The 25,345-nt window shown below is 56.0% G+C and overlaps 1 protein-coding gene across 7 annotated transcripts; it reads right to left on the bottom strand.

The window, feature by feature from the left end:
- Positions 1–5,214: 5,214 nt before the first annotated feature.
- Positions 5,215–24,709, bottom strand: Adora2a (adenosine A2a receptor). Of its 7 annotated transcripts, none has more exons than XM_005396386.2 (5): positions 23,865–24,709; positions 23,019–23,155; positions 15,371–15,455; positions 14,874–15,207; positions 6,863–6,951 (listed from the first exon to the last, which is right to left on the bottom strand). In XM_005396386.2, the coding sequence occupies exons 1-4, from the start codon at positions 24,395–24,397 to the stop codon at positions 14,904–14,906; spliced, it is 1,059 nt and encodes a 352-aa protein (XP_005396443.2). In that variant the 5' UTR covers positions 24,398–24,709; the 3' UTR covers positions 6,863–6,951; positions 14,874–14,903. The 7 variants fall into 7 exon arrangements, with proteins under 7 accessions (XP_013375777.1, XP_013375776.1, XP_005396439.1 ...); XM_013520324.1 differs by having other exon boundaries at positions 23,019–23,119; XM_013520323.1 differs by lacking the exon at positions 23,019–23,155 and having other exon boundaries at positions 5,215–6,951; positions 23,865–23,949.
- Between the last annotated feature and the right edge of the window lie 636 nt (positions 24,710–25,345).

Genomic DNA, 25,345 nt, shown 5'->3' with positions numbered 1-25,345 from the left:
TCCCAGCACATAAACCTTTGGCCAACACACTCAAGACATATCCCAAACCACAGCATTCACACAGGGTATTTTAGTTTGTCCATAATCAGCGAGGTGTTGAGAATCGAGCATGGGTCTTCTGCCTTGAGTGGAGCCCTACAGGCTTCTTCTGGCTGGGGGAATCTTATTAACATGAAGCTGCTGGTGCTTTCCTTCCCAGGCCTCCCCTTGGAGTTAAGCCAGTGGAGAACTTGGGCACTGAAATATCTGCCATGTTTTTTTTTGTTTTTGTTTCGTCTTTTTGTGACCGGGTCTTCAGGCTGACCTGAACTCTAAGTGATTCTCCTGCCTCAGCCTCCCAAGTGCTGGGTGCCGTGTTCTTTTGATGATAACTGGTGGTAGGCTGGGTCTCTCTCCTCCTACTTCTCACTGCATGTTTGCCTTTTCAGACTTGTGCTGCATTTGTGCTGCACTCGAGCAAGGCTCACTTTTATCTGTGGAGCCTACCAAGGTCATTTTGAGTCCTATTTGTTAGTCTGAGCATTTATTACATTCCATTTCTGTTCACCTTTTCCATAGCCCACATTTCCCTATATATATATATATATATATATATATATATATATATATATATATTTATTTATTTATTTTGGTAGACTTTCACTAATAGATTCTTTTTTTTTTGGTACCGGGAATCAAACTCAGGACCTTGCACTTGCCAGGCAGGCGCTTGTGCCACTGAGCTATATTTCTGGCCCAGACTTTCACTAATAGACGGGAAGGTATGGGTTTGAACACAGGAAAGGATCCGTAACCAACATTCCTTGCCTAAGTCATCTGCCAGTTCTACAGCCACCCCTCAGCCTCCAGAGACCAGAAGTCTCCGGGTACCAGCTTAAACTCACACCTGTTGTGTTTCTCCACCTGGTGGTGTGCAGAATATAGAAACCAGGTCGGCGGCCCTCTCTCCCACTGCCTACCCTTCCAGCCTCCTTTCTGTTCTTACACTGAGCGCACTGAAGCTATTGACTAGTTGCCCTCTTGTGTTTTCTGAACTAAGAACCAATTAGTTATTGCAGCAATAATAATAATCTTGGGCATTTGTGTTACATATCCCTTTCAAAGCACTTTTACATTTATTATCCTGTTTTATCTAAAAAAAACAAAAAAAAACCAAAAAAACCACTGGCCCAGAAAATGACTTCCCCACAGTCAAGAAGTCAATGGCGAGGCCAGCATTTGTACCTGGTTCTTTCACTCTCCTTCCAAATCTCCGCAAAGCGGGGTGGTGGCTGGAAGGAGCGGGGAGTGGGCTTATTTGACATTGCTGAACTAGGGAGAAGGAAAAGCAAGCTGAAACCCCAAGAGATGGCCTGGGGGATAACTGCAGAATGCTTGGCCTTGTCTTTGTAGTCCCTGAAAGTTCTGAAGGTGACGGAACAGTTGTGACCTCGGGTTCGGGACTGAAATTTCCTAAGAAAAAACTCAGTAATTTCTCAAAGTCTTACCTACTTTTAATAATTCCCAAAATCTCTGAATCTAAACCAGGCTCTATCCCCCTCACTCCCCTTTCCAACCCAACTAGCAGATGTGGGTGGATTGAGAAAGAACAGAAAAGAAAGATCAAAACTGTGACAACCCTCTGACAACATTTTAACTTGAAAATTGCCTCCGAGTGGATGGTATAATTCTGTGTAGGCAGATGTAAGTCAGGCGCAGATTTACTGCAATCCTCCTCGTTCTTATTTCCACAGCAACACCTTGCAGGGAAGGGGCCGTGGAGCTGACCAACACCAGCTTTGCAAAAGCCAGCTTGACCTGGCTCCTCTGGAAGGCCTCTCCTGACTGCTCAGTGGATGCGGTCTTTTCCTTTTCTGAACCTCCCCAGGCTGTGTCCCCGCACCTTGCACCCTCATCTGGCTTATCTTCCCGAGTCAGTTGTTGACGCCCTCTGCATCCCATACCACACTCCTGCTCAGCGGGCACCAGAAGGCAGTCACTGAGAGATTGGGAGCGGGCAGAAAGGGTAGCAATCAGGGCCCGACCATCCCTCTCTGGGGCGTCACTAGATGCCAGTTTAAATGGCTGATCCTGTACACCTTCACCCCCTAAAAAAAACCCCAAGGACACTTTCTTGAACGAGGCAAAGAAATGCACGTGGCTCCATGCAAAGCCTTTTCCGTGGGCAGGACCTTGGTTTGGTTGCCTCTGTCCCCTGCCCAGCCTCAGGCTGGCTTCTCCCCACATCTACTCCCCGACGGTGGAGGCAGAGCAGGTGGAGTCGCACTTGGGTTCTCTGGGGAAAGAAGGGCAGAGCAAGAGGGTCTACAGAGGTGCTTCCCACACCGAGGCCCTGTGCTCCCTTTGTCCGTCCCTGCCTTTGAGGCTGCGTGAGTCATCTGACAGCCTCCCGCCTCCTCCTCTGGCTCTGTAGCCTAACAGGGGCTGTCCTCACAGTGACCGCTACTGCTAATGATGAGTGACAGCCACAGGGAGGGGTGTCTGGGGCACAGAAGGGATTGGGGTAGGGAGGAGGAAGAGGTGGTGACCTTACAGCCTTCCAGAGCGGATCAGGGAGCCACTGATCCGAGGAGGGAGCCACGTGCCTTACAGCGCCCCTGGATCTCCCCAAGTTCTGTCCCCACTAAGGAAACTTCCCATCAGCGGAGGGGGGCACTGCTTGTCCAGCTGAGCGTGCAGGTGCGCCCTGGCAGGGGAGCCGAGCTAAGAGCCTTAGCAGCAGCCGGGAGCCAGTACTCATGGCAGGACTGGAGCAGCATCCACAGGGCTCCAGGCTGACCCCCTTTCCCATGGTCACAGAAACGGGGCAGCCTGCCCAGAACCAGCCCACTCCTGGGCAGCTGGCTTCCAAGAGGCCCCTCGTTCCTGTGTCCCCGCTGCAGTGGAAAAGACAGCCAGCTTTCCCTTTCTGGGGCACCATCCAGCGGGCAACCACAGCTCATTCCCTCCTGCTCCCTCGGTGTCCCTCACCCCCGCCCGGCTATGGTTTGCCACCTCCGGTCAGCACACAGAACTGAGGCTCAGTCCGGCTCCCGAGCCCCTGCACTGTGATAGGGCAAAGGAAGGGCCTCTGTACCCGGGACAGCTATGAAGCGGAGGGCTTCAGGAGCGCAGTTAGTAGAGTGGGAGGCGGGGAGGGCTCCAGAGGGCCTGTCTCTGGGGGACGAGGGCAGGGAAGAGCCAAAACCCAGCCTGAGCCACCCTGAGCTTGCTCTCAGGCGTCCCTGTGGCCTGGCCACACCTGCCCTAAAGGGGGCCAGGGCTGCAAAAGACACGCATCTGTGATGGGTTCTGTGTGTTCAGGAAAGACCCAAATGAAGCATTTTGTCCGCTCTCAGCCCTGTGAGACGACAGAGAGAGCGCAGAGGGGCCCTTGGACAAGGCCGCAGGAGCTGCTCCTGCTCTTCCCGTCTTCACACCTCCTCTCGGGCACTCACTCCGCTGAGGGGGGCGCTAGAAGCAAGTAAGTCCATGTGTGCACCCCGTGTGGTGTTGGGGGTCAGAGGAGTGACATGCATGTGTGCATCTGTGCCTGAGTGCTCACCCTCGGCCAGCTAGAGTGGGCGCCCATGGTGGGGGCGGATGGGACACTGGGCCGCTGCGGACCCAAGGAGGCCTGGGCTCCAGAGCTGGGCTGGGGTGGTCTTGAAAGGACTTGGGGTGCGCTTGTACCCGGAAGCCTTTCCAATGCCCAGACCCTCCCCTCACCAACCCCAAAGCCTGCACCTCTGCAGCCCAGTACCCAAAGCTCAATTCCCAAGGTGTTGGAAAAGGCTGGAGTGAGGATGCTTCTTTCTTCCCTGCCTTTGTGGCTCTTTCAAGTCTGTCCTCCACTCACTGGTCATGAGGACTCACGGTACCCTTCCCGTTGGCCTCCTCGGCACAGCCCAGGCCACCGCCTTGCTCTCTGCCAGTAGTCAGCACAGATCCACGTGCGTAGGGGAAGAGAAGTGGTGTGGATGGGCGAGGACTCTATTTATACAAGTGCTTTGCAGCTTTGGCTGTCTGTGAGAGCCTGGGGCGGGGGCAGGCACTGGCCGGTTAATCCAGTCTCTGGAAAAGGGCTCAGACTTTGGGACTCACAGACTCCTATGTGGCTCTCAGGTGTGCTGCAGGGAGTTGCGAGGACCTCTGGTTGACGGGCAGTTAGAGATAACTACCATGCACACACACCGCCACACAGTGCAAATGTACAGACGCGCCACGGGACAAAAGCGCATTCAGGAAAGCAGTTGTCTCTAAGCTCAGGCTACAGGGTAGTGTCAGGAGGGGTTATGTGTCAACTGCAGTTGTTTCATTTCTTAAGCAGAGTGGTGGGGGATATGGGATTATTTCATGCTTTTCAGTTTGTTTGAAATAGTTCATTCTCTGTTAATGAAAAGAAGAAGCAAAAAAAAGCATGGATTTTACCATCAGACAGACCTGGGTTTTAAATTCACTCTGCCACTGTGACCTGGGGCAAGGACTTTAGCTCTCTGAGTTTATTAATCACCTGTGAAATGGAGTTCCCAGGGCTGTGTGAGCATTACCTGTGAAGTTCTAATACTCCTTTCCCAAATCCCAACCTGACTGAGACCAAACTGGCCCTCAGAACCAGACTGGGAACAATCACAGATGCCTGCCAACCCCAGGCAGACTTCACCCTCACAGGAGCAGGCACCGCGTCCTCAGGCAGGGGGCCCCAGAGGCCGGTGTCAGGGCAAGACAACGCCATATTCCGCACAGGTTTCTGCAAGTGGAGGAAGGTGAAGGCAGTTCAGCCCCAGTCCAGATCTGTTTCCGGATACCTCGGTGACCTCTCCACTGACGGGTGGGGTGGGGAGTGGGGGACACAGTTCTGAGAAGCTGATCCACAGGGGGCTCTTCCTCTCAGGATGCCAGGAAGCAAGCACGGGAGGGATGAGCCGGTCTTCTCACCATGAGCAGCTGGGGCCCGAGAGGCTGGGACCCTGGGGGAGGCAGCTGGGCAAAGACCCTGTTTTCCTGCACTGCTCACGGAGCGGAGACTACAGGACTGCAGGAGGCATCGGCATGGGTATGTGGTTGTCCCTGGAGGTCAGGAGGCCCTAGGACAGGGAGGGTATCTCCTGTCTGTCTGTCCATCTGCGCACGCGCACACACACACACACACACACACACACACACTCGCTCACACATAATCAACACACTCCCAGGCCTAGCTATGGAGAAGGGAAAGGAACTCAGACACCATTCTCATTGGAAAAACTTAAAACACCATGTGGCTCATTTTTATTTTATCTCAGAAAAAAAATAAACAAACAAACGAAACATCCCCTTTAGTAGAACAGGCAATTAGACAGGGGCTCTAATTGGGCAGCTCTGAGCTATCCAGGCACAGGCCCATGGCCTGCCAGCCACAGGAGAGGCCTAGCCACATCCTGGCCCTGTTCCCGTCACAACTCCCCATCGTCCAGCCCAGGTTTGTTGCCCCAAGAGATGGCCCTGGGACTAAGTGCATGGTAGCTCCCAGCAGGTGGAAAGGGCTGCCTGAGATTTCCTGGGCGGACTCCTGGTGCCAGGTTAGCAGCAGACAGGCAGGGAGGATAATAAAATAAAAAGGATTTCCTTGCACATATCTTCTCCTGGAAAACATATTCAAACGTCATCCCTGGCCAGCAGTTCCCTGAGCCCTAGAGAGTCTTGGGAGGGTGGTGTGCGTGGCAGGAGGTCTGTTGCAGCTGCTGCCTGGCCGGAGGTCAACCCAGTCTGCTAAGCCACAGCTGCTCTGCAGACAAGGTGGGACCACTAGATGCTTCTGGAACGGGGGCCGGACCCTGCTCAGCCAACATGCTGCTGGGGCTGCAGCCCTGGCCTAGTCGCAGGGCCTCAGAGCACAAAACATCTGCTTCCTCAGACCCCACTATTTTTGCTGGGCCTCATGCTGCTCCAGCTTGGGGCTCCCTCATCTCCGTCCAGAGTGGGAACCAGATGCCCGTAGGCCTCTGGGCACAGTTAGTCTCTTCTCCCAGCGTGACAGAAGACAGAATTTCCTTCCTGCCGGAAGGAGCAGACTCTATGGGCCATCAGGACACTCCTGCTCCGCCTTGGGCCAGGGAGTCCTCCAGGCTGGGGGACTCTGGACACGTTCCTTTATGCTCATGGCTGAGCAGCTCCACGTCTGAGAGGCTGGCATCCCCGCGGGACCCTTGGGCACTCCCTCCACTCACCAGCCCCAGGACATAGCCGTTGGGCCGCTGCTTGGGATGAGGGGCACTGCCGTTGGCCCACACCCCCGGGGGTTGGCCATTGAGCCGGAGGCTGACCTGCTCTCCCTCAGAGCTGTGCGCTGCCAAGGCCCGGGCACTGGTGCCCCCTGCCTTGAAGAGTTCCCTCCGCCTCAGGATGTGGCTGCGAATGATCTTGCGAAAGGTCTGGCGGAACTCACGGATGCGGTAGGCATAGATGAAGGGGTTGACAACGGAGTTGCTGTGGGAGAGGATGATGGCCAGGTACATGAGCCAGGGCGGGGCATGACTGCACTGGGGGCAGAAGAAGGTGAAGCAGTTGATGATATGCAAGGGCAGCCAGCAGAGCGCGAAGAGCCCTACAATGATGGCCAGTGACTTGGCGGCGTGGACCTCCTTCTGCAGTGTAGACCGAGTCCGTTCCCCCGGCAGAGGCTGGTTCTCCATCTGTTTCAGCTGTCGCCGGGCTGCCAGAAAGATCCGCAAGTAGATGCCCAGCATGAGCAGCAGGGGCACAAACACAAAAGCGAAGAAGTTGTAGTACACCATGTAGTTCATGGGCACCACGTCCTCAAAGAGACAGGTCACCTGGCCCTCGTCACAGACCTGTGACTCGTTCTCCTTCCTCTTCGGCTGGCTGCAGTTGTTCCAGCCCAGCATGGGTGTCAGGCCGATGGCAAATGACAGCACCCAGCAGATCGCAATGATGCCCTTGGCCCTCGTGCAGGTGACCAAGCCATTGTACCTGGGGACAGGAGACCAGCATCAGAGGCTGAGAAAGCAGGGCTAGTCAGGGCCAGGAGTAAAGAAACCCAGGACTTCTGGGTGTGGTGAAGGCTGAGGCAGGAGGATCACAAGATCAAGCCCAGCCTGGGCAACTTAGCAAGACCCTGTTTCAAAATTTTTCATAAAAAAAAATGTTTAAGGGGCTCGAGATATACCTCAGTGTGAAGGTCCTGGATTCAATTCCCAGTACTGGAAAGAAAGACAGAAAGAAAAAAGAATACAAAGGGGAAAAAAAGAGAAAGAGGGAAGGGAAAGGAAAGGGATGGAAAGAAGGAAAGAGAAGGAAGGAAGGAGGGAGGAAAAGAAGGAAGAAAGAGAAAGCAAGCAAGCCAGCCAGCCAGACAGAGCTGCAGCCCATCTGCTCCCCCATTCGTTGGCTATAGGGTCTTGGGACAGTCACTTCCTGTCTCCCAGCCCTGGCACCTTCTTCTGTTAAGTGAGGCTGTGGACCTTGCTTTTCCCACAGGCTGCTGGGAGGAAGCAGGAAAACAGGCACCCTTGAAACGGAAACCAGTACCGGGCACAGTGGCGCACGCCTGGAACCCCAGAACTTGGGAGGCCAAGGCAGGAGGGTCACTGCAAGTTCGAGGCCAGCCCGCACTACATAGGGAGACCCTATCTCCAGGAAAAAAAAAAAAAAAAAAGGAAACCACTGTACACACGTTCAGGTGACTATTCGTCTTAGATGTAGTCCTGAGACTTAATCTGCATTTGGTTCAAGAGAAACAATAAGTGAGTTGGAGGAGGGAGGAAAAGTACCACGTCACACTGGTTGACCTTAGTTGAGGCGACAACATGCTTCCCTGAGAGCAGGAACAGGTCCAGAGCAGGGGCACCTTAGCTGGGGGCAGAACCAGCTGGATCAGACCTGTGACGGTCTGAGCCTTGTATACTTCTTGCCTTTTCCTCCCCATTTGACTTGGGTGCCCACAGACCCCCAAGTAGAGGCTGCCCAAGGATAAAGAAGGAGTAGAGGTCCCAAGGGAGGTCAAATGAGATGCCATCTCCCTTCCAAACCCACCCACCACTTTCTGGAAATAAATAAGATAATTATGTCTTGACATTTATACGCTAACCTTAATATTCAAGAGGAAACACTTGGATGAGACGCTGGGGTCCAAAGAACACCAGTCTGTCCAAAGACACTCAGTATTCCTGAAGTGTCTGAAAACCCAAGCCTACTGATTCCAAGTCCCACACACGGGGGAATGGCTTGATAACCGGCCTGAAAGCATAGCGATGTCCTGTAGAAAAGGTGGCATTGCTTTTGTGAAAGAATGGGCTCTCAAAAAATGAAGTCTTGCCAGGCATGGTGGTGCATACTTGTAACTCCAGCACTTAGGAGGCTGAGGCAGGAAGATCACTGTGCTGCAAGTTCTGGATCCAGCCTGGGTTACACAGTGAGTTCAAGGCCAGTCTGAACTACATATTGAGACCTTGTCTCAAAAAAAAAGTGAAGTCTCTCCAAGAAAGGTAACTTCTGAAGGATGATCTTCTGTTTACATTTTGATTCTCCCCTGTACCTGGCAGGAGCTACTCATCCATCAAGTTCAGGGTAGATACCTTCTCAGAAAAGTTTCCTCCCTCTTGCTGAGAGCCCCTAGGGGAAGGGCATCGATCGCTGCATTGCCCGCTTGGGACAGGGATGTGCACTAGGTATTAAGAAAAGTGCAATCTACTTAATTTCAGCATTGGAAACATCCACAGGAAGGTACAGACCATGGGTGGCAAACACATGTGTGTTTTAGGTAGACTGCTGGGTGTTTATCTTGTCTTTGCTGCCATTCAAAATACGAGCCTAGAGTTAGAGCATTTACCTGCACAAAGAGAGCATGCACAAAGTCCTGGGTTCCATCCCCAACACTACACACACACACACACACACACACACACACACACACACGCACACACACACACACACACAGCTCCCTGCATTACCAGATATCAAGGCGGGCTAGAAAGCTGATTTTCTGGGCTAACTTTCCAAAGGTTTATTTTGTCAGTGTATTCAAATGAACAAATGAGCTAGTGTCTTCTGATGGCTTATCTATTCCACCCTCCTTATCTTATAGGTGGGTGAACTAAAGCCCAAGTTGAGAAATGGGGAACATTTAGGGGCCCAGACACAACTCAGGCCAAGGTAAGTCTGTCAGTTCTGATTCTCTCATGCTTTTCTTTCTTTCTTTCAATTTTTTTTTTTTTTTTTTTTCAGTGCTGGAGAATCAAACCCAAAGCCTTGCGTGTGCCAGGCAAGCACTACACCACCAAGCTACATCCTCAATCCTGTCAGTTCGGAATCTGGGCAGGCCAGTCTTCAGGAGTTCCACACATCCACTCTGCAGGGCTTGGTCACCTCCACAGGGCCTCTGCAGGAGAAGCGCCATGGACCTGCCCATTTCTGCCAAGCAAGAGACCCGGCACTGCCCTGTCTCCTGTTGTAGAGACTTAAAGCACAGGCTTCCCCACCCTCCGTCTAATACTAAGGTAGCACTCACTCTGTACCCAACGCCGTTCTTAGTACTCTACTGTGTACTTTGTATAAGCCCCATTGAACAGGAGGCTCCATTACTGTTGGCATCTTTCCTGAGAAAAGCGTATCTCTGCCTGGCTGCCAGCCCTGGCACGTCCCTGTGAATACAGAATGTGTGTCCCTTCATCTTGCTGACCCTCAGTTTCCTCATTTGTAAAATGGAACTAAGCACCCTGGATCTGTGAGCTCTGCTTCATAAGACGGGATGCTGAATCACTGCGTGGAAATTCCAGGGACACGGGCTCTGACCTGGGGTAAGTGAGGACTTTTCATAGGAGAAATGGGCTGCTGAGGCAGTGATGAGCTTCTTGTCTGAGGTGATCCAGCAGGAGCAACTGGTCACCCAGCGGGGCCCCTGCACCCAGGGGAGAACATACTGTGCTCCAGCAACACAGCTCTTCTGCCTGCATGTCCAAGCAGCTATGCAGGGGGAGCCGCCAGACAAGAGGGGCGGTGCTTAATTGATACTTAATGAACTCATGAGCTGGGGGCGTGACCAGAACTGGGCCTGGAAAGTTCTGAGAACATAGCATGGAAATGCCTGGTCCATCCAGTTGTCTACTTTTAAAGATGAGGGAATCCGTGAGGGGAAGTCTCAAAAGAAAGCCCCTTTTGGAGACAGAAACAAAACAAACATGAGTAGCGCTTGGGCATAGGCAAAGGATTCCCACCACTGCCTCTGGGAAGGGTGCTGCGGGGAGGAGGGAGCATGGGGCAACTTCTCACTATATATCTCTTGTTGTTTTCTAATGTTTGAGCACGTGCAATTAATATCTATCAGAAAGGGCTGGGACTGAATTCAAGCACTTGCCTGACATGTGCAAGGACCACGAGCAAACAAACTCCACGACACTGAAATAGATTAATTCTGTTATTCAAAACAAAGCCCTTGAAGCTGGGAGTCTCCAATCCAGGCATTCAGGGGCCTGAGGGAGCATCAAGACCCAAAGCGAACCACAGCCAGACCATGGCACGGCCCAGCCGTGTCCCCTGGGCGATGTCTGTGAATAACAAGGTTACGCTCAGCCCTCTCACCTGCAGATATAGACAGTCCTGCTGCGAGGGCTGCCGAGGCCATCCAGCACATCACCGGGCCACTCCAGGGAGCCGGGGGGTGCCAGAGGATGTGACAGCCAGGGCAGCTGCCAGCCCCTTTTAGGGTGTGTTATGGTTTGTGTTTGGGTGTCCCCCCAAAGCCTCATGTGGTCACGGGGCAGGCTTTTAGGGTTTGACTGACTATGGGTGTGAGCGCTACACCCTCCCCGGGGTGGACAGTTTGCATATGTAAAGGAGAGGAAGAGGGCGCTTCTTGCCATTCCACCTGGTGTGTGCTTGTTGCTTTGGCTGTGTTCTGCCGCCATGAGCCGTAGCCCTCTGCCGTGCGCCACTCTGCCTTGTGATCTGCCAAGTATGGACTGAAACCTCCACAAACTGTAAGCGAAATAAACTTTTCCTTCCTTAATTTTGGGCACCAGGTATTTTGTCCCAGCAACGAGAGAAAAGTAACCAAGACAGGGTGCCGTCTGCGTTCCCGTCCTCTAGGCTGCAGCTGGCCTTCCCTGAGGACCCCAATCACCCACAGGGGGGCCTCAGACTATGGTCCAAAAATGTTCTGCCCGATTCCACACAGGGGTATGAGCATTTGCACCCCCGAGGACAGCATGGAGCTTTCCTCAGTTATCCCCAGGGGTCAGTGATCCCGGAACTGAAGAGCCTCTGATGACGGGGAACCCTGGACTCCTTCCCCGGACGGGGACAGGCCTGAGTCAGCCTCACGCCCTCCCTGCCCACTCAGCTCCTGTCCTCCGTCTCTCAACAGCCAGGGCGCCCCCACCCCCACCCCGGCCCACAGCACACACGGTCACGGTCATTCCCCTTCAGGGCCTCTGCCCAAGCTTTCACCCTCCTTCTGACACACCTGCCCCCACATGCATGGCATTGAGACCTCACGCATGCTGTAATGCTCCCCCCCATGGGGCTCATCCTCCCAATCCTGCCTCTTTATTTTATTTATTTAGTCATTTCTACGTACTGGGGATGGAACCCACAGCCTTGCAACTCAAGGCAAGTACTAAGCTATGTACCGCCCCCTCCTCCTGTCCACTTGGAAAGTCTTGCCAAAGAAGAAACATTTTTCTCTGTTTTTACAGTGCTGAGGTTTGAACCCATGGCTTTGCCCCTGCCAAGAACATGCTTTTTCACCGAGCTGCCTCCCTGATCCTTCTCTGTAAGAAGTCAGGGCGAGTCACTACGATAGGACCTCCTTGGCATAACACCGCCTTGTCCTTGGGCTTGTTCCTCAGGACTCACAGAACCCACCAGGGGCTGGTGTGGGAGACAGGAGAGAGTGGTGCAAAGGTTTCCTGCGGAAGGAAGGCCACATCTCTCACCCAGGGCTTCTATCCTCCAAAGACATTGACAGCTGCACCTCTTTCTCTGGCCTGGCTTCTTCCTCACTCACCAGGCCCTGCCCTATCCCAACAGGGTCCCTCTATTTGGGAGAGAGGAAACAGCTTGTTCTGAAGCTGATCTTTTTCTTTCTTTTTTGAGACAGGGTCTCACTATGTTGTGCGGACTGGTCTTGAACTCACTGTGCAGCCCAGGCTGGCCTCAGATTCACAGCAATCCTCAGCCTCGGCCTCTTGAATGCGGGGATTACAGGCCTACACTACCCCAACCAGCTCTGAAGCTGAATTCTAAAGGAAAAAAAAAAGTTACAGACGTGTGGTGCAGGCCTGCGGCCAGGCCTTCCAAGACTAGACCTCAGAGTAACCCTGTGGACCTTCCTCAGTGGAACAGCAGATGGTGGGGGAGAGGCTGGATTCCCATTCTTAAGGGGCACAAAGGAGGAAGGGGGACTCCGAGCTAGGCAGCACCTCTGGTGGGGTGAGCCATGAACGCCTGGTTCTCATTGGCTTCCATCCAGTTCTCTGTAGGCCCAGCTTGCGCTCAGGAGCCTCCATACAGACCCTTCCTCATGCTCAGTGGCCAGGGGCTTCTAAGAATAGGAAAATGAAGGGACCCAGGGGACCGGAACAGTGCAAAGGGCTCCAGAGTCCACCCACGTCAGAAGACAGATACATGCCCTTCCCTGGCTCTGGCCTCCCCGTAACACGAGGATCGTAACATCCATGCTAGCCTCAATGCTGGGCCAAAAGGATCACAAGAGATGCAGCGTTAACATCCTTTGACAACTGTTACACCTTCTGCCTGGGGGGCCGGAGGAGCATCAAAGGCATCTCTGCCGAGGAGACCAGCCTAAACCTTCTAAAGCTTGACCCAGCGGAGCTCAAATGGCCCAAGGTCCAGGGAGAACAGAGGGTCAGCTTTGAGAGATCCTGATAGTCTGGAATGCAGACCAGAGTTAGGGCAGAGACATGGCTCCAAACCTTCAGCAGCTAAAGAAAGAGCAGCAGATCAGGCGCGGTGGTGCACACCTGTAACCTTAGCACCTTGGGCGGCCAAGGCAGGAGGATCATTCTGAGTTCCAGCACACCTTTGGCAACTTAGGGACTTAGTGAGGCCATCTCAAAAGGGGAAGTGTGCTCAGGAAAAGTAGCTCAGCGTGGAGCCCCTGGGTTTAACCCCCAGTACTGAAAAAAAAAAAAGCTGACCCCCACCTGCCTAGTCTCATCACTCCCATCCACCCAATGGACCCTCAAAGCTTCTGTAAGCTCAGAGACAGAAGGACCTATCCCCCTGCTCTGGATGGGGAAATGGGCCCAGAGAATGGCGGCTGACTTTCCACAGCCACACGGCATGTCCCATCCCACTACTTCAGGAATCCATTCTGTTGAATCTCAGAAAATTTTAGCGATGAGGAAGAAGAGAGAGGCACCCATGGGGAAAACAACGCTGAGGTCTTTAAACTGAGAACAGCTGCCCTGACCTCGCCCCAGAATGTTGTTGCCCTTGGAATCAGAGAAGAAAGTGAAAGCTAGGCTACTGATTCCCCTGAGTGCCCGCCCCTGCGTGAACGCAGGCCCCCCTGGCACCTACACACAACCCGGCTTCCTTGCTCTCAGCTGTCACTGATGAACAGGGATTCCGCGCACAAGAGACGAGGGCGGTGAGGTCCCAGGCTAAGTCCACACACTGTGCCCTGAGTCAGACCACCTCCAATTCAGCCCCCTTTCAGGACCAGCCTTTTCTCCTTTGATGAGGATTCAGGGCCACATGAGGTCCAGGTTCCACCTCTTTTGAGCAGCCTGAGGTGGGTGCCTGCTTCCCCCTTAGGGCTCAGGCGATGGCCGAGCCTACCAACCGCAGCCTCTGAGGGTCTGGGCAGCCCGTGCTCTCCCTGAGGGGTGCTGTCTCAGTGGTGGCAGGCTACGTTTTATCTCAAGTCTAGTCCCAGCTCTGCCATCAACTTGTGTGGCCCTGAGAGAGCCGCCTCCCTTCTCAGAGCCTCGTTTTTCCATCAAGAAGATGAGAGGAAAGAAGTGACCTCGGAGGCCTCTTTGGGTTTGACATTCTGAATTTCCATTTTCTCATTGAACTTTGTCCTCCTCCTTCCTGGGGCACTCTCAGCCCAGAGTGAGGGTGTGGGGGCTCCCTCCTGAGGTGGGTACCCCATCTATTTGGGAGAACTGACCACGGGGACTGAACACTTCGCTCCCCAGTCAGGGAGACCTCCCTCAGGGCCTGTAGCCACTGTGGCTGTGGACCCAGCTTTGTGGTGGAGGAGCGAGGAGGAGGAACAGGCGGCCCCAGGGCCCCTGAGGGGAGGGATACACTTTCTAGCTCATCTGTAGCCTGGGTAGGTGGAGGCCACACCAAGGAAACTCAGCCTCCCGGAATGTCTTCACTTACACAATACTTGGCTGAAGTCACTTCACAAAAGATACCCTGTAAAACCCCCCTCCCACAACCAGCCCCGTGCAGGCTGAGTCCTTGGTGACCTGAGAAGCAACATAATTTGCATGTAAGTCCAAATGACTCACTGTGGCATCTGGCCAAGTCACTTCCCCTCTTTGGGTCATTCTCCTGATGTTTATGCTGAGGCCAGCCCAGAGGAGCAGGGGTAAGGCAGGCAGGCAGCAGATGGCTCCTAGCTGAGGTCCTACGGTTTCCTGTGCCTGCCCCCCAGCATCTCACAGGGAGTTTTGCTCTGATGTCCAAAGAACAGCCCAGGTGTAACCTTCCCATGTGACCCGGGGGAAGCCAAGGAGGCCGGGCACTCAGTGCCCGTAGGGATCAGCCCGATGGGTGTGATGGCTGCCCACCTGCCAGCCCCGGGAAGACCCTGGGAGCCCCAGGGCCCTGTCCTCAGCCCCCTACGCTGACACCACAGACCAGACCGTGGCCACAGCAGACCCTTGCACAGGCGTAAACCCCAGCCCCTGGCTCACCGCAGAGGGATCCGGATGGCGATGTAGCGGTCAATGGCGATGGCCAGGAGGCTGAAGATGGAGCTCTGCGTGAGGACCAGGACAAAGCAGGCGAAGAACAGGCAGCCATGGCAGGCAGCACAGAACCCGGTGCTGATGGTGATGGCGAAGGGGATGGCGAGCACACCCACTGCGATGTCGGCCGCTGCCAGGGACACCACAAAGTAGTTGGTGACGTTCTGCAGGTTGCTGTTGATCCACACGGCCCAGCACACCAGCACGTTGCCCAGGATGGCCAGCACGGCAATGACCAGCTCCACCGTGATGTACGCCGAGGAGACCATGGCGGGAGCGGCTGCAGACAGGCGGGCTCAGCAGGGACGAGGGCTGGGCCAGCTCACGGTCCATAGCTGCAGCCCAGCCTCCCCCGCCCCGGGGCAGAGGGGCCCAGGCCTGGAGCCCCTTCCTCACAGGAGCCAGGGGCGTCCCTGTGGGGGGCTCTCCAAAGGCTTTCTCACAGGTGAAGCTCCTGAAGCCAGGCCCTCTCCAGGGTTTCCGGTGGCTGCATCATGGCTTGGTTCAGCTTCGGGGTTGTCAGGGCACCTGCAAAAGGAGAGCCCTGGTGAGCGGCTGAGCTATCCCGGTCCCAAAGACCCTATTGCTTCGGATTCTACCCCACCTTTAGCCCAGCTGACACCCTGAGGATGAACCCCTCTCCCCTGCTGCCTGCCTGGTCTGCTGCAGTCGCAGTCAGAAGCCAGGAGAGTTGGAATTTCGCCCCCACTGCCGAGGAGGACCTAGGCCCAGGGAGGTCTGGGCAGAGCTGCTTCCTCCTGGTCCCGCGCAGTTCCTGTGGAGACCCTCATGCAGACCCTCCCAGGAAGCAGCCCCTTCTCTCAGGTTCATTCAGGTATGTGCAGGAGGGACTGTCGACAGAGCCATGGCTACAACCCTACTAAGATCCGGCTCACTCTTCTGCGCTGCGCAAGGCTCCTGCATTTCACCCACAGCAAGCCCTGAGGTCGCAGCCCTCCCGGCCTAGATATGGGGCCGGAGACCAGCACATTTGTGCTTTTTTTTTTTTCCCTTCCCTAGGGGACCAAGAATCTGTCAATGTTAAGCCCCTCACGTTGGCCCCCCATGGCCAGCTTCTCAAGCCTTCTGTGGCAGCCTGGCCAGTCTCCCGCCCTCACCGCCAGTTCCACGACCCTTCTTCCCCCGCTGAAAGTGCCTTGCCTGTGGAGCTCTTCCAATCCCACCCGTTTTCTCTCACCACGCCAGTTTTTCAGCCCACCTCAGCCTGTTCTATCCCCAGCAAGCTCTCTGGGGAGCTACCAGCTGCCCTTTTAGGGACAGGCCAGAGACACCTGGAGCTCAGGTGTCCAGGGGGGTCTGGGGAGCCAGCTGGCCCTGTCTTGTAAGTCACTCACCCTCACAGGCAGCAGAGCAGGCACAAACCCGAGCCTGCTGCCTCCTGATGTCCCCAGCTGCACATCTGGGAAGGGGAGGCGCTGTGGCTGCTTTCCTTCGAGGGAGCTGCCACCCCTCTCTCCTCCTACGCCCTCTCCCCAGCTGCTCCTGACGACGCAGGGAATGACTGACTGAAGTCAGAAGAGCAGGTGCCCAGCCAGAACCTGCTGGCGGACTGTAAGGCAAGAATGGTTTTCCTTCCTGGGCCCCTGCTTCCCCGTTTATACAGCGAGGCACTTGGACCCCAGCTGGCGTATGGGGCCATTTTAGCTCTCACCCATGTGTCTGTGAGAATAATAGATCTGGAAGGGATCTCCCAGAATCAAATGTCATAAAAAGAGGAATAATTGACACCATGGAAAGTCTTGGTTTTCCCAGCAGGCCTGAGCTCAGCCCAAGTTCTTGCTGTTTCTCCCTCAGCTTGTGAAACCATCTCTCCCCTCTAAAGTGCCTCTCTCTGAGAGCTAAGAGGCACCCAAATCTACCCTCTTCTATTCTAAACTCTCAGGGAGCACATTATCAGCAGGCACTGCCTGCCCAGAGACAAAAGGCTACAGGCTGTCTCTTGTGGCCATGTCTGCCCCGGCTTCTCCGGGATATCATGGATAGAGTGGGACTACGGACCCTGGTAGAAGGTCACTCCCAGTCGCTGGCCTCTTTGCAGGGCCAAGGTCCCCCACTATACACACACTCCAAGTTGGCCAGGAGCTGACAGAGGGTTAAATTAAATCCCAAATTTCCCTCTAACTGCAGTCCTGTCATTGCCATAGCCTGGAGCCACCTTTGGGGGCTCCTGCAACCAACAGACCCTTTCACCCTGCTAGGAGGCTTGAAATGGATCACCTGACACAGGAGGGCCAAGGAGAAGGAAAGAGGGGAGGCCAAAACCTCAACAGAAACTGGAGCCACCTGCAGCAGTTGGAGAGAGCCGAGTCTTACTGAGCCCTGGCTCTCTGCTCACAGTGTGTGCCGGGCAGACAGGCCAGGCTAAGTCACCATTCCCAGACATGCACCATGTCCTTCTGTCCTCCTGGCCCACAGTTCAGAGCAGCATTCACCAGGGGTCCACCTGACCTAGGCTCAGCAGGTGCTGGTGGAGTAGGGGCTCGCCCTGGACCGGTTTTCCTACCCAGATCCTGGCCCATGGCTGAGTGCGGCTTCCCACATCCGGCGGCAGGAGCAACAGGCTACTGTCCATTTAGGCCCAGTGAGCCCCTGGGGAATTTCTACTCTCCAGGGATCCTGCCTCCTGCCACTGTTGCCTCCTGGGGAAAGACAACCATCTGATGTCCTTCAGGCTCTCTCTAGGGGAAGCTCCATCGAAAGACACCACAGCCCATCTCACCAGGCTAGAAATCTGGCATGGCAGACAAGGCGTGGACAAGGTGTTCTGCTGAGGCCAGACAGGGCTCCCTAGAAGGGGCCTTTGAGGGGCATGACCCAGCCTTTGTTTGGTCAGACAGTCTTGGGTACTTGGATATTTGGATACCTGCCTGAGAACCCCTTAAGGGTTTCTCTACCACCTTCTGCGTTAGATCCCCATGTTGAAGAGCACTGGATATGGTGCTACTTTAACTACATTAAAGTCTCCTTCTCCTTTCCCAGAGTCTCATGGAACGCTCTTGACCCTCCTGTCTAGGCCAACCTTGCATGGGGCTAAAAACACACATCAGTTTCCTGCCAGCAGAGCCTGCACGGCCCTTCCGCATGGCCCGCTCCCCCTCTGCCCCTTCCGTCGACATTCCTGCAGGATCTCCTGGCTGCTGCCAGCACATCCTGGGTGAGGCTCCCCGGGTCCCACAGGTTACCCTGGTATCTGCTAAACCAAAATCCCCTGTCAGCTATGCCTTCTCCAGCCACGAGCCCAGCAGATCACCGGAGCCAGAGGCAGGACAAGGCAGGTCGGGACGAGGAGTCGGGGAGCTGTGTGCTCCCGGAGATCTTTGAGGGCTGCCCAGCTGTTTAAGGTGGCAAATCAGCCGAAAGCTGGCTGGGGGGCGCCCTGAGTTATAGCCCTTTCCTGTGGTATATATGCTCCCACTAGGTCCAATTTCAGATTGGTGCCTCGCTGGCCAGAAATGGGGAATGATAAGGCTGGCTGGCAGGTGGCAGCCACCACTGAGCTACCAGATCCTAAGCTCCCTTGGAGGCCACCTGTCTGAATGCCGGACATGACACTGGTCCCTCTTAAAGAGCTTGCGCAGCTGTGGAGCTCAGGAAATGATGGATATCTGTGTGTACGCTGGCCTCAGGAACCCCATTTTACAGACGAGGAAGTTAAGGCACCAAAAGGTGAAGTGACTTCTCATCCTTACCAGGAACATGGAAGGGTGGTGGAGAACACCGTGGTACACAGCCACAGGGGACTTCTGGGGCCTCCTCCAAGCTTCCCTCCCTTTGGAAGCCTCCACGAGCCACAGGAAGGTTGGGAGTAGGAGTGGGGGTTCAGGGCCAGGATCTGGCAATTTCCTATTCCTCTAGCTGGGCTCTGCCTATCTAATTAATCCTTGAGTCATCTGTTGCTAGCCGGGAGGGGAAATTAAATGTTAATAATGTCATATTTCCTAGTGATTGTCCCTTGTTGGGGATGGGGCAGAGGGGAGACACTGTCCCATGTAAAATACAGACACATGCTGTGGGACACACGCGTTAAGCTTTGAAAGAGCAGCCCCAGAGGATTCCCAGCATTTGGACTCTTCCTGCCTTCCCGCCCACCTCACCTGGTCTGGCCAGTTTAATTAAAACTCCTTTTAATCAAAACCTATACATCCGCCCCACCCCTTCCGGCTCTTTGTACCTCAGACTAGCAAGGATCTCTGTACACATGTCCAGATGGTGGCAGTACCCCCTAGAGCCTGCTGGCCAGAGCAGCCCAGCCTGCTGGCTTCTAGGCAGTGCCCTACACGCCTGCTTCTGGATGTGGCCAGGAGCAAGGAGTGGAGCACAGCACAGAGACTCTGCCTACTGCAGCCACCCTGGGCTCCAGAGTCCCAGCCTTAGAGTCCTCTCAAGTTTCTCATGTCCGATGTCCACCTGTTCCCTCGTCTGGTTGCCAGGAAGCATCCCCACTGCTGGACCATGGGACCCTCCGTGCCACCTGCTACTAACCCTTTGTGTCCTGAGCCTACAGCAGCGAGCCCTGAAGAGAGAGCCCAGGAAACTCCTGAGTGGCGACTGCTGCTATGGTGATTTGGGTATCTACAGGCCACTCCCTGACCCCATGATCTCAGCTCCCATTTCAGATGAGCTGCAAACCCCAACTTCAGAATACAGGAGGAAAATTAAGACTAAGGAAGATAAACAACCGTATCAAAACCACAGAGATCGGTTCATTGAAGAAGACAAAAGGGCAGTGGAGTAATGAAATAATAACTTCTGAAGACATCTTGGACCCTCACAGAAATGAAGAAATACGAACAGGCATGAGAATTTAGAAACTTATTGGCAGGAACAAAAACAGGTAACGATGAACAGGAAATAAACTTCTGGATATGAAAAACCCAAGGACTGAAATAAAGAACCTAGCAGATGTGGTGGGCTCCAGGCATGCAGGCAGCTGAAGGGAGAACTGGGCATTGGAAGAGGGCACCGAGAATTCCTTCAGAAACCACACGGAGACAGTCACTGTGGCAAAGCAGACAGACACGGAAGGGAGGTTAAAAAGCACCAACATGTCTCTCAGGAACTCAGCAGAATCATGAAGGGGCACCAAGCAAAGAATCACATCTGGATGGGCAGGGTGGCACCTGCTCCCAAACCACAAGCAGTGACTGGGCGCCAGCCTCCCGGAACCACCGGGGCCCTCGCACCTACAGAGCCCCTCCTGCAAACGCCAAGCATACAGCTGCCTGGAACTCAGCGACCGCCAAGTCTCAGCCCCCTGCCCTCCCTGTCTACCTGAGCACATAGACCCGCTTCTGATACCTGGTGCTGGCTGCGGCCCGGGTACCCGGGCAGGCGCCCTGTGGGCCCCTCCTCCACCGCCTTCGGGTATGTGGCTGCTGTTTTCTGCTCCTGGGGACAGGATGTGGGCAGAAACGGAGAACCAACTCCCTGCAGCTGAAGGCTGAGGCACTGGGCCTGCCTTGAAGCAGCCTCCACACCACCAGCCACAGACTAGCCTCGGGATGCCTCAGCATTGCCCCCAGGGCCATCGGGCTTGCCACAGCACCCTTTTCCACACAGGGGACCTGACATAGTCCCGGCCATCCCCACATGTCCAGGTCAAATGCCAGAGAGGCTGTAGGTCCCCAGCCCTCCTCACTGGAGGCAGCCACCCACCCCATCACCAGCTGCTTCTCCTCCAAGAGGACACGCCTCACAGAGGTGCTGGGAGCCCTCCCTGCGGGGAAAATAGTTGGGATGGGATCTGCACCAGCTTTATCACACAATTGCCTCAGGCCCGCGCACGAGGCTTCCCCTCTGCTGCGGCTCCTCACGTGTACACAGGCTGTGGTGAGACAGCATCACGTGATAGACCCTGCACCTGCGCCTCCCACAAATGGCGGATGACAGGTATTGCTGCACTGTCTGAAGGAGGGACAGGCAGTCCTGAGCATACAGACCCGAAAGCATCCAGGGCAGGACTGCAGACTGGGCTATTGGTGGGACAGTGCTGAGTACACTGAGGTGGCAGGTTGTGAACCTTACAGGGTCCCTAGCACTTGGGTACGACGATGCAGCCCTGGAGCCCGAAGGAAAAGGTCAGGAGCGGGACCAACCTGAGCATCGCCCACCTTAGCCCTGCCACTGTCCCTCCCACCTCTGGCCCAGCCAAGCTCATAGCCTGCAGAGGCCATTGTGAGGCAGAAGTGAAGCCCCTGCAGCAGACGGGCTTACATCTCCAGCCCAGGGGCGGACCCTCTCCTGCAGGTGACAGCTGCATCCATATAGGCAGGCGTCACAGAAGGGCAGCACCGGCCCCTGTACAGCAGCTTCCAAAACAAGCCTGACCTGCAGGAGTGGACGTGGACCCAGAGGGAGGCTTCTCTGAGGAGCAGGTCTTTGAGCTGGACAAGGCGGGAAAGGAGAGAAGTGGGAGAACCTCTAGCAAAGAAAACAGCCTGTGCAAGGCTCAGCCGCATGTCAGAGAAGGCCCGAGGCAGTCCTGGAAAGCTATAGGAAGTCCTGCCTTCCTTAGCGTCCAGCCCCTTCTGCTGGCTGCTGGTTGGATCCTCCCCAGTCCCTGGTAGGAACTCGTGGCTTCCGGGTTGCAGAGGGTAGGCTCTCCCTCTCTGCCACTAAACTGTTTCTTCCCATCATTCAGGGCCCCGGGTCCTGCTGAGGAGGTAACCACTCTCCTAGGAACAACTCTATTCTCTCCCCATCTGGACCCAGCACAGACTAGGATCCCAGCCTTAGGTAGCTGATCCCCTCGATCCTCCTAACCATGGGCCAGGGATATGGCTCAGTGGCATAAGCGCTTGCCTGCCAAGCCAGAAGTCATGAGTTCGATTCCCGGTACAAAAAACAAAAACCAGCTAGATCCTCCTAACCACTCTCCTCCTCCAACTAGGGCCCCTGGGTTACCCTCTACCCTTTGGTAGCACCCAGGATGTCCCAGAGCCATGACTCTTCCCTCTGGGCTGGGACTCTGCTCTCACCAAATCAGAACCTGACTACAGCAGTCTCCCATCTGCAGAATCTCCACCGCCACAACAAAACCCTTCCCAGCAGTGCCATCTGGCTGGCTGGCTATCCTTCCTTCTACACAATCAGTCCCTCTCATGTATACGCAATCCTCGGGGCAGGTTAGAGTTGCAGCAGACAAGACAGATCTATCTCATGAGGATGCCAAGATGGCAATTCCAGATCATCAGGGCTGAGATGGCTCAGGATCAGGCGGGTTTTGTGGGATTTCAGGTTACTTCTGTGAGCCATCAAGGGGTGTGGTCCTGTACACAGGCCCTGAACTTTGCCGGACACCCTGAAGCCACATGCTTGTTCTCAAGCCAGTTCTTGTCCTCACCTCCCTCTGCCCACTGATCCTTTGTGTCACCCCTTGACCCTTCCTACAGGGCTCCTCAGCTCAAGAATAGCGCCCCTGCTGTGACTCTGGTCTGCCCCAGCGCCGCCGCCAACTCCCACCCCAGTGCATCTCACTTTCATCTCATCCCTGTATATTAGGCATTGCTAGGAGCACTAGCCCAGCTCTACAGTTGAGAAAATGAATTCCCAGGGCAGTGACTTGCCCACGGCGACCCACTTAGTGGAGGTGGCAAGTCCAGAACCAGGTTGGGGCATCAAAATCTCTGGCCCATGAGTTGCCCTTGAGACCAGCCATTGCCCTCTTCAGCCTGGGCCCAAGCCCATCTCCTAGCAGATGTCTGTGGCTGCCCTTAGGTCATGCTCGGGGAGGCCAGCCTAGCCAGAACCCGGTCAGCAGTGAGGGGACGTGCTGGGAGGGGCGTTGGCCAGGATTTGCTCAAGGGATACCAGAACCTGAGAAGCCTGGAAGATCCCTAAAGGCAAACGCTGAGCTCTGAGGTGTTGCCAGCACAGACACGGACAAGCGAGGAGCCCCTGGCACCTGTCTGCCGAGACTCAGGACGGGGCTCTGCCTCGCAGGAGGACAGAGCCTTCCCTGCCCTACCCAAGGCCCTTGGGGCTAAGGATGAAGCCAGTGACTCCTTCCCTGGCCTGCTGTAGCCAAAGCCAACCTGGTTCTCAGGGTGGGGACACCAGGGCAGCACTCACTGGGAACGGGAGTGACATGAAGAATCTGAAAGGTGCGCAGTCTCGGAGTCCAGGGAAGCTGACCATCAGAAGCAGAGCACAGGACGTCCAGCGCCCCAGGCCTGAGGAGGGCAGACTTCTGGGTCGGGATGCAGTCTCTGGTTAGGGAAGGAGGCAGACCAAGGAAGCCAGGACCCCTCTCTCACGGGACAGTTGAACACCTGAGCCACCCCCACCTCCCCGCTCTCTCTAGTCCTGGGAAGCAGGGCCTGGGTAGACACCCGCCACCCGCTTCTGCAGCCCGAAACACTCGGGCCCCCACTTCTTTCTTCTTTCCATAGTACAGCCCGGGAGTTAAAGTCGAAACGTCCAGAACGCAGGCTCTCCGCTCTGCGGCCTGAGACCTCCTCCTCACGAGTCCTTCAAGAGCTGTCACCCTTCCCGCCATTCCCACCTCCGCCCCGGGCAGCCTGGCAGAGGGCCGGAGCCAGTCGGCCGTGCGCACCCGACACCCGCCGGCCCCGGCCGCTCCTGTGTCCCCGAAGCCGCCCATTCTGCCCCCAGGACGCCCGCGCGGGGCGTGCCGCGTTGCCGACGCCCGGGCTCGCCGCGCCCAGCGTTCCGGATGCTGAGCCTCGCGGTTCGGGATGCCTCACCCCGGATAGCGGTGCCCGCCCGGCCCGTCCACCCGTGGGAATCCTTTTTCGTCCCTCGGGGTGCGACCCGCCTCCTTCAGGCCTCGCCCGGAGCCCTGGCCCAGCCCCGGGCGGGATGCGCCGGGCACCCGACGGCCGGGTCCAGACGCCCGCTCTGCACCCCGCCGCCCCGGCGGCCGCACCCGCGCCCCTTCTCCTCCCGCACGCGTACCTTGCGGGTGGTCCGGGGCTGCCCAGAGGATCCGCACAGCGCCTCCACCGGCTTAGGACGTGACCGCGCCGAGCCGCAGCGCACTGCCGAGGCTGCCGCGGGGCCGGGCTCGGACCCGGGAGCCCGCCAACTCGCAGTTGGGGCAGCGGGAAGAAAGGGTCGGAGCGACGGGGCACCCTCCACCCAACTCCCCTGTCCCAGCAGCTTCCGACGGCGCCAAGCGGCCAGGCCGCGCTCCCGGAACCCCGCAGCCCCAGACCTAGTATCCGGGACCTGGTACCCGGCTGACCTGCTGCTCGCGCGCCCGCTCTCGCTGTCTCCGCCGCCGCTAGGGCTCGGGCTCCAGACGTGTTGTCGCTCACTGGCGCCCCCTGCAGGCGGTTCCGAGACCCACGTTGCCCCACTCTGCTCCTTCGCACTGGGAAAACCGAGGCCGGGAGACCGGTGGGGGACCGGAGGATACGCCCCTGACAGGGCCGGGCCGCCTCGTATGTCCCCCACCCCACAGCGTGACCATCGTAGGCTCCATCCATCCCAGCCTCCTGCAGCGCCGCGGCCCCTCCCCTACCCCAGAGTCTCCCACCTCACCAGGCCCTGTGAAGTCCTGTGGGCCCCACCCCTGCCATCCCTGTCCTCCGAGAAGCTCTCAGGGCCGCCTCTGCAGCTGTGATCCTCCCTGGGCTTTGCTGCCCCTTGTCATCAGATCTGGACAGCGTTGGTGCCCCTGTGTCACTCTCTCTCCACATCCCAGTTTTGGGCCCTGGTCTCTCTTTAAATTACAGATCCTGATGCCTGTTGGGGCCCTGACTCCCCTCCTTCACCTCCTCTGAACTACAGAGGGAGGCGACAGTCGCTTCAGTAAGCAAACTTAACTGGGAATCTTGGAGGGCTCAGGGCCTGGGAACTCCCTGTCCTGCCTTTGTTCTGGAGTGTTGTAAGTGAGAACGACCTCCTATCCAGCCTCAATTAAGCCACGCAAGAGGCTCTGCCTTTGATGCTTGCAGCTAGATGGATCTGGACTAATCCCAGTTCTGTTCACAGCAGGACAAGCCCCTCAAATAGCCAGACCATTGGTAGTCAAGAGATTTCGGGAACACCCTCCTAGGCCCGGTGGGTTTGTTAGGACCAGGCTAGACCTCTGGGCTGAGGCCAGGAGGGAGGAACGGCCGCTGCCAAAGCAGCTCCCTGCGTCCAACTCCGGGAAGAGAATGTGGGTAGGAAATGGATGTGCAGGCACCTGGTCACTTCATCAGGCGCCCAAGATGTTGGTTCTCACTGTGCTAGGAATCACCCTCGATCACCTAGCGGCTTCCTTGGCTCGCTCCTGGGGCCAAAGGCCGGCCTCCTGTTCCTGTGTGGCCAGCTCAGCCCCTGATCCTTGTGTTCCCTTACATCCAGGGGACCGCTGAGATCTCTCGGCGGAGGACGGTGGGCTGGGTTGGGTAGGTACCTGTACCCAAAGTTAAACCTGAGGACGCCAA

Source organism: Chinchilla lanigera, unplaced genomic scaffold (assembly GCF_000276665.1).
Source record: "Chinchilla lanigera isolate Chin_1 unplaced genomic scaffold, ChiLan1.0 scaffold00054, whole genome shotgun sequence".
NCBI lineage: Eukaryota > Metazoa > Chordata > Mammalia > Rodentia > Chinchillidae > Chinchilla > Chinchilla lanigera.
This window is presented reverse-complemented; position numbering and strand designations above follow the sequence as displayed.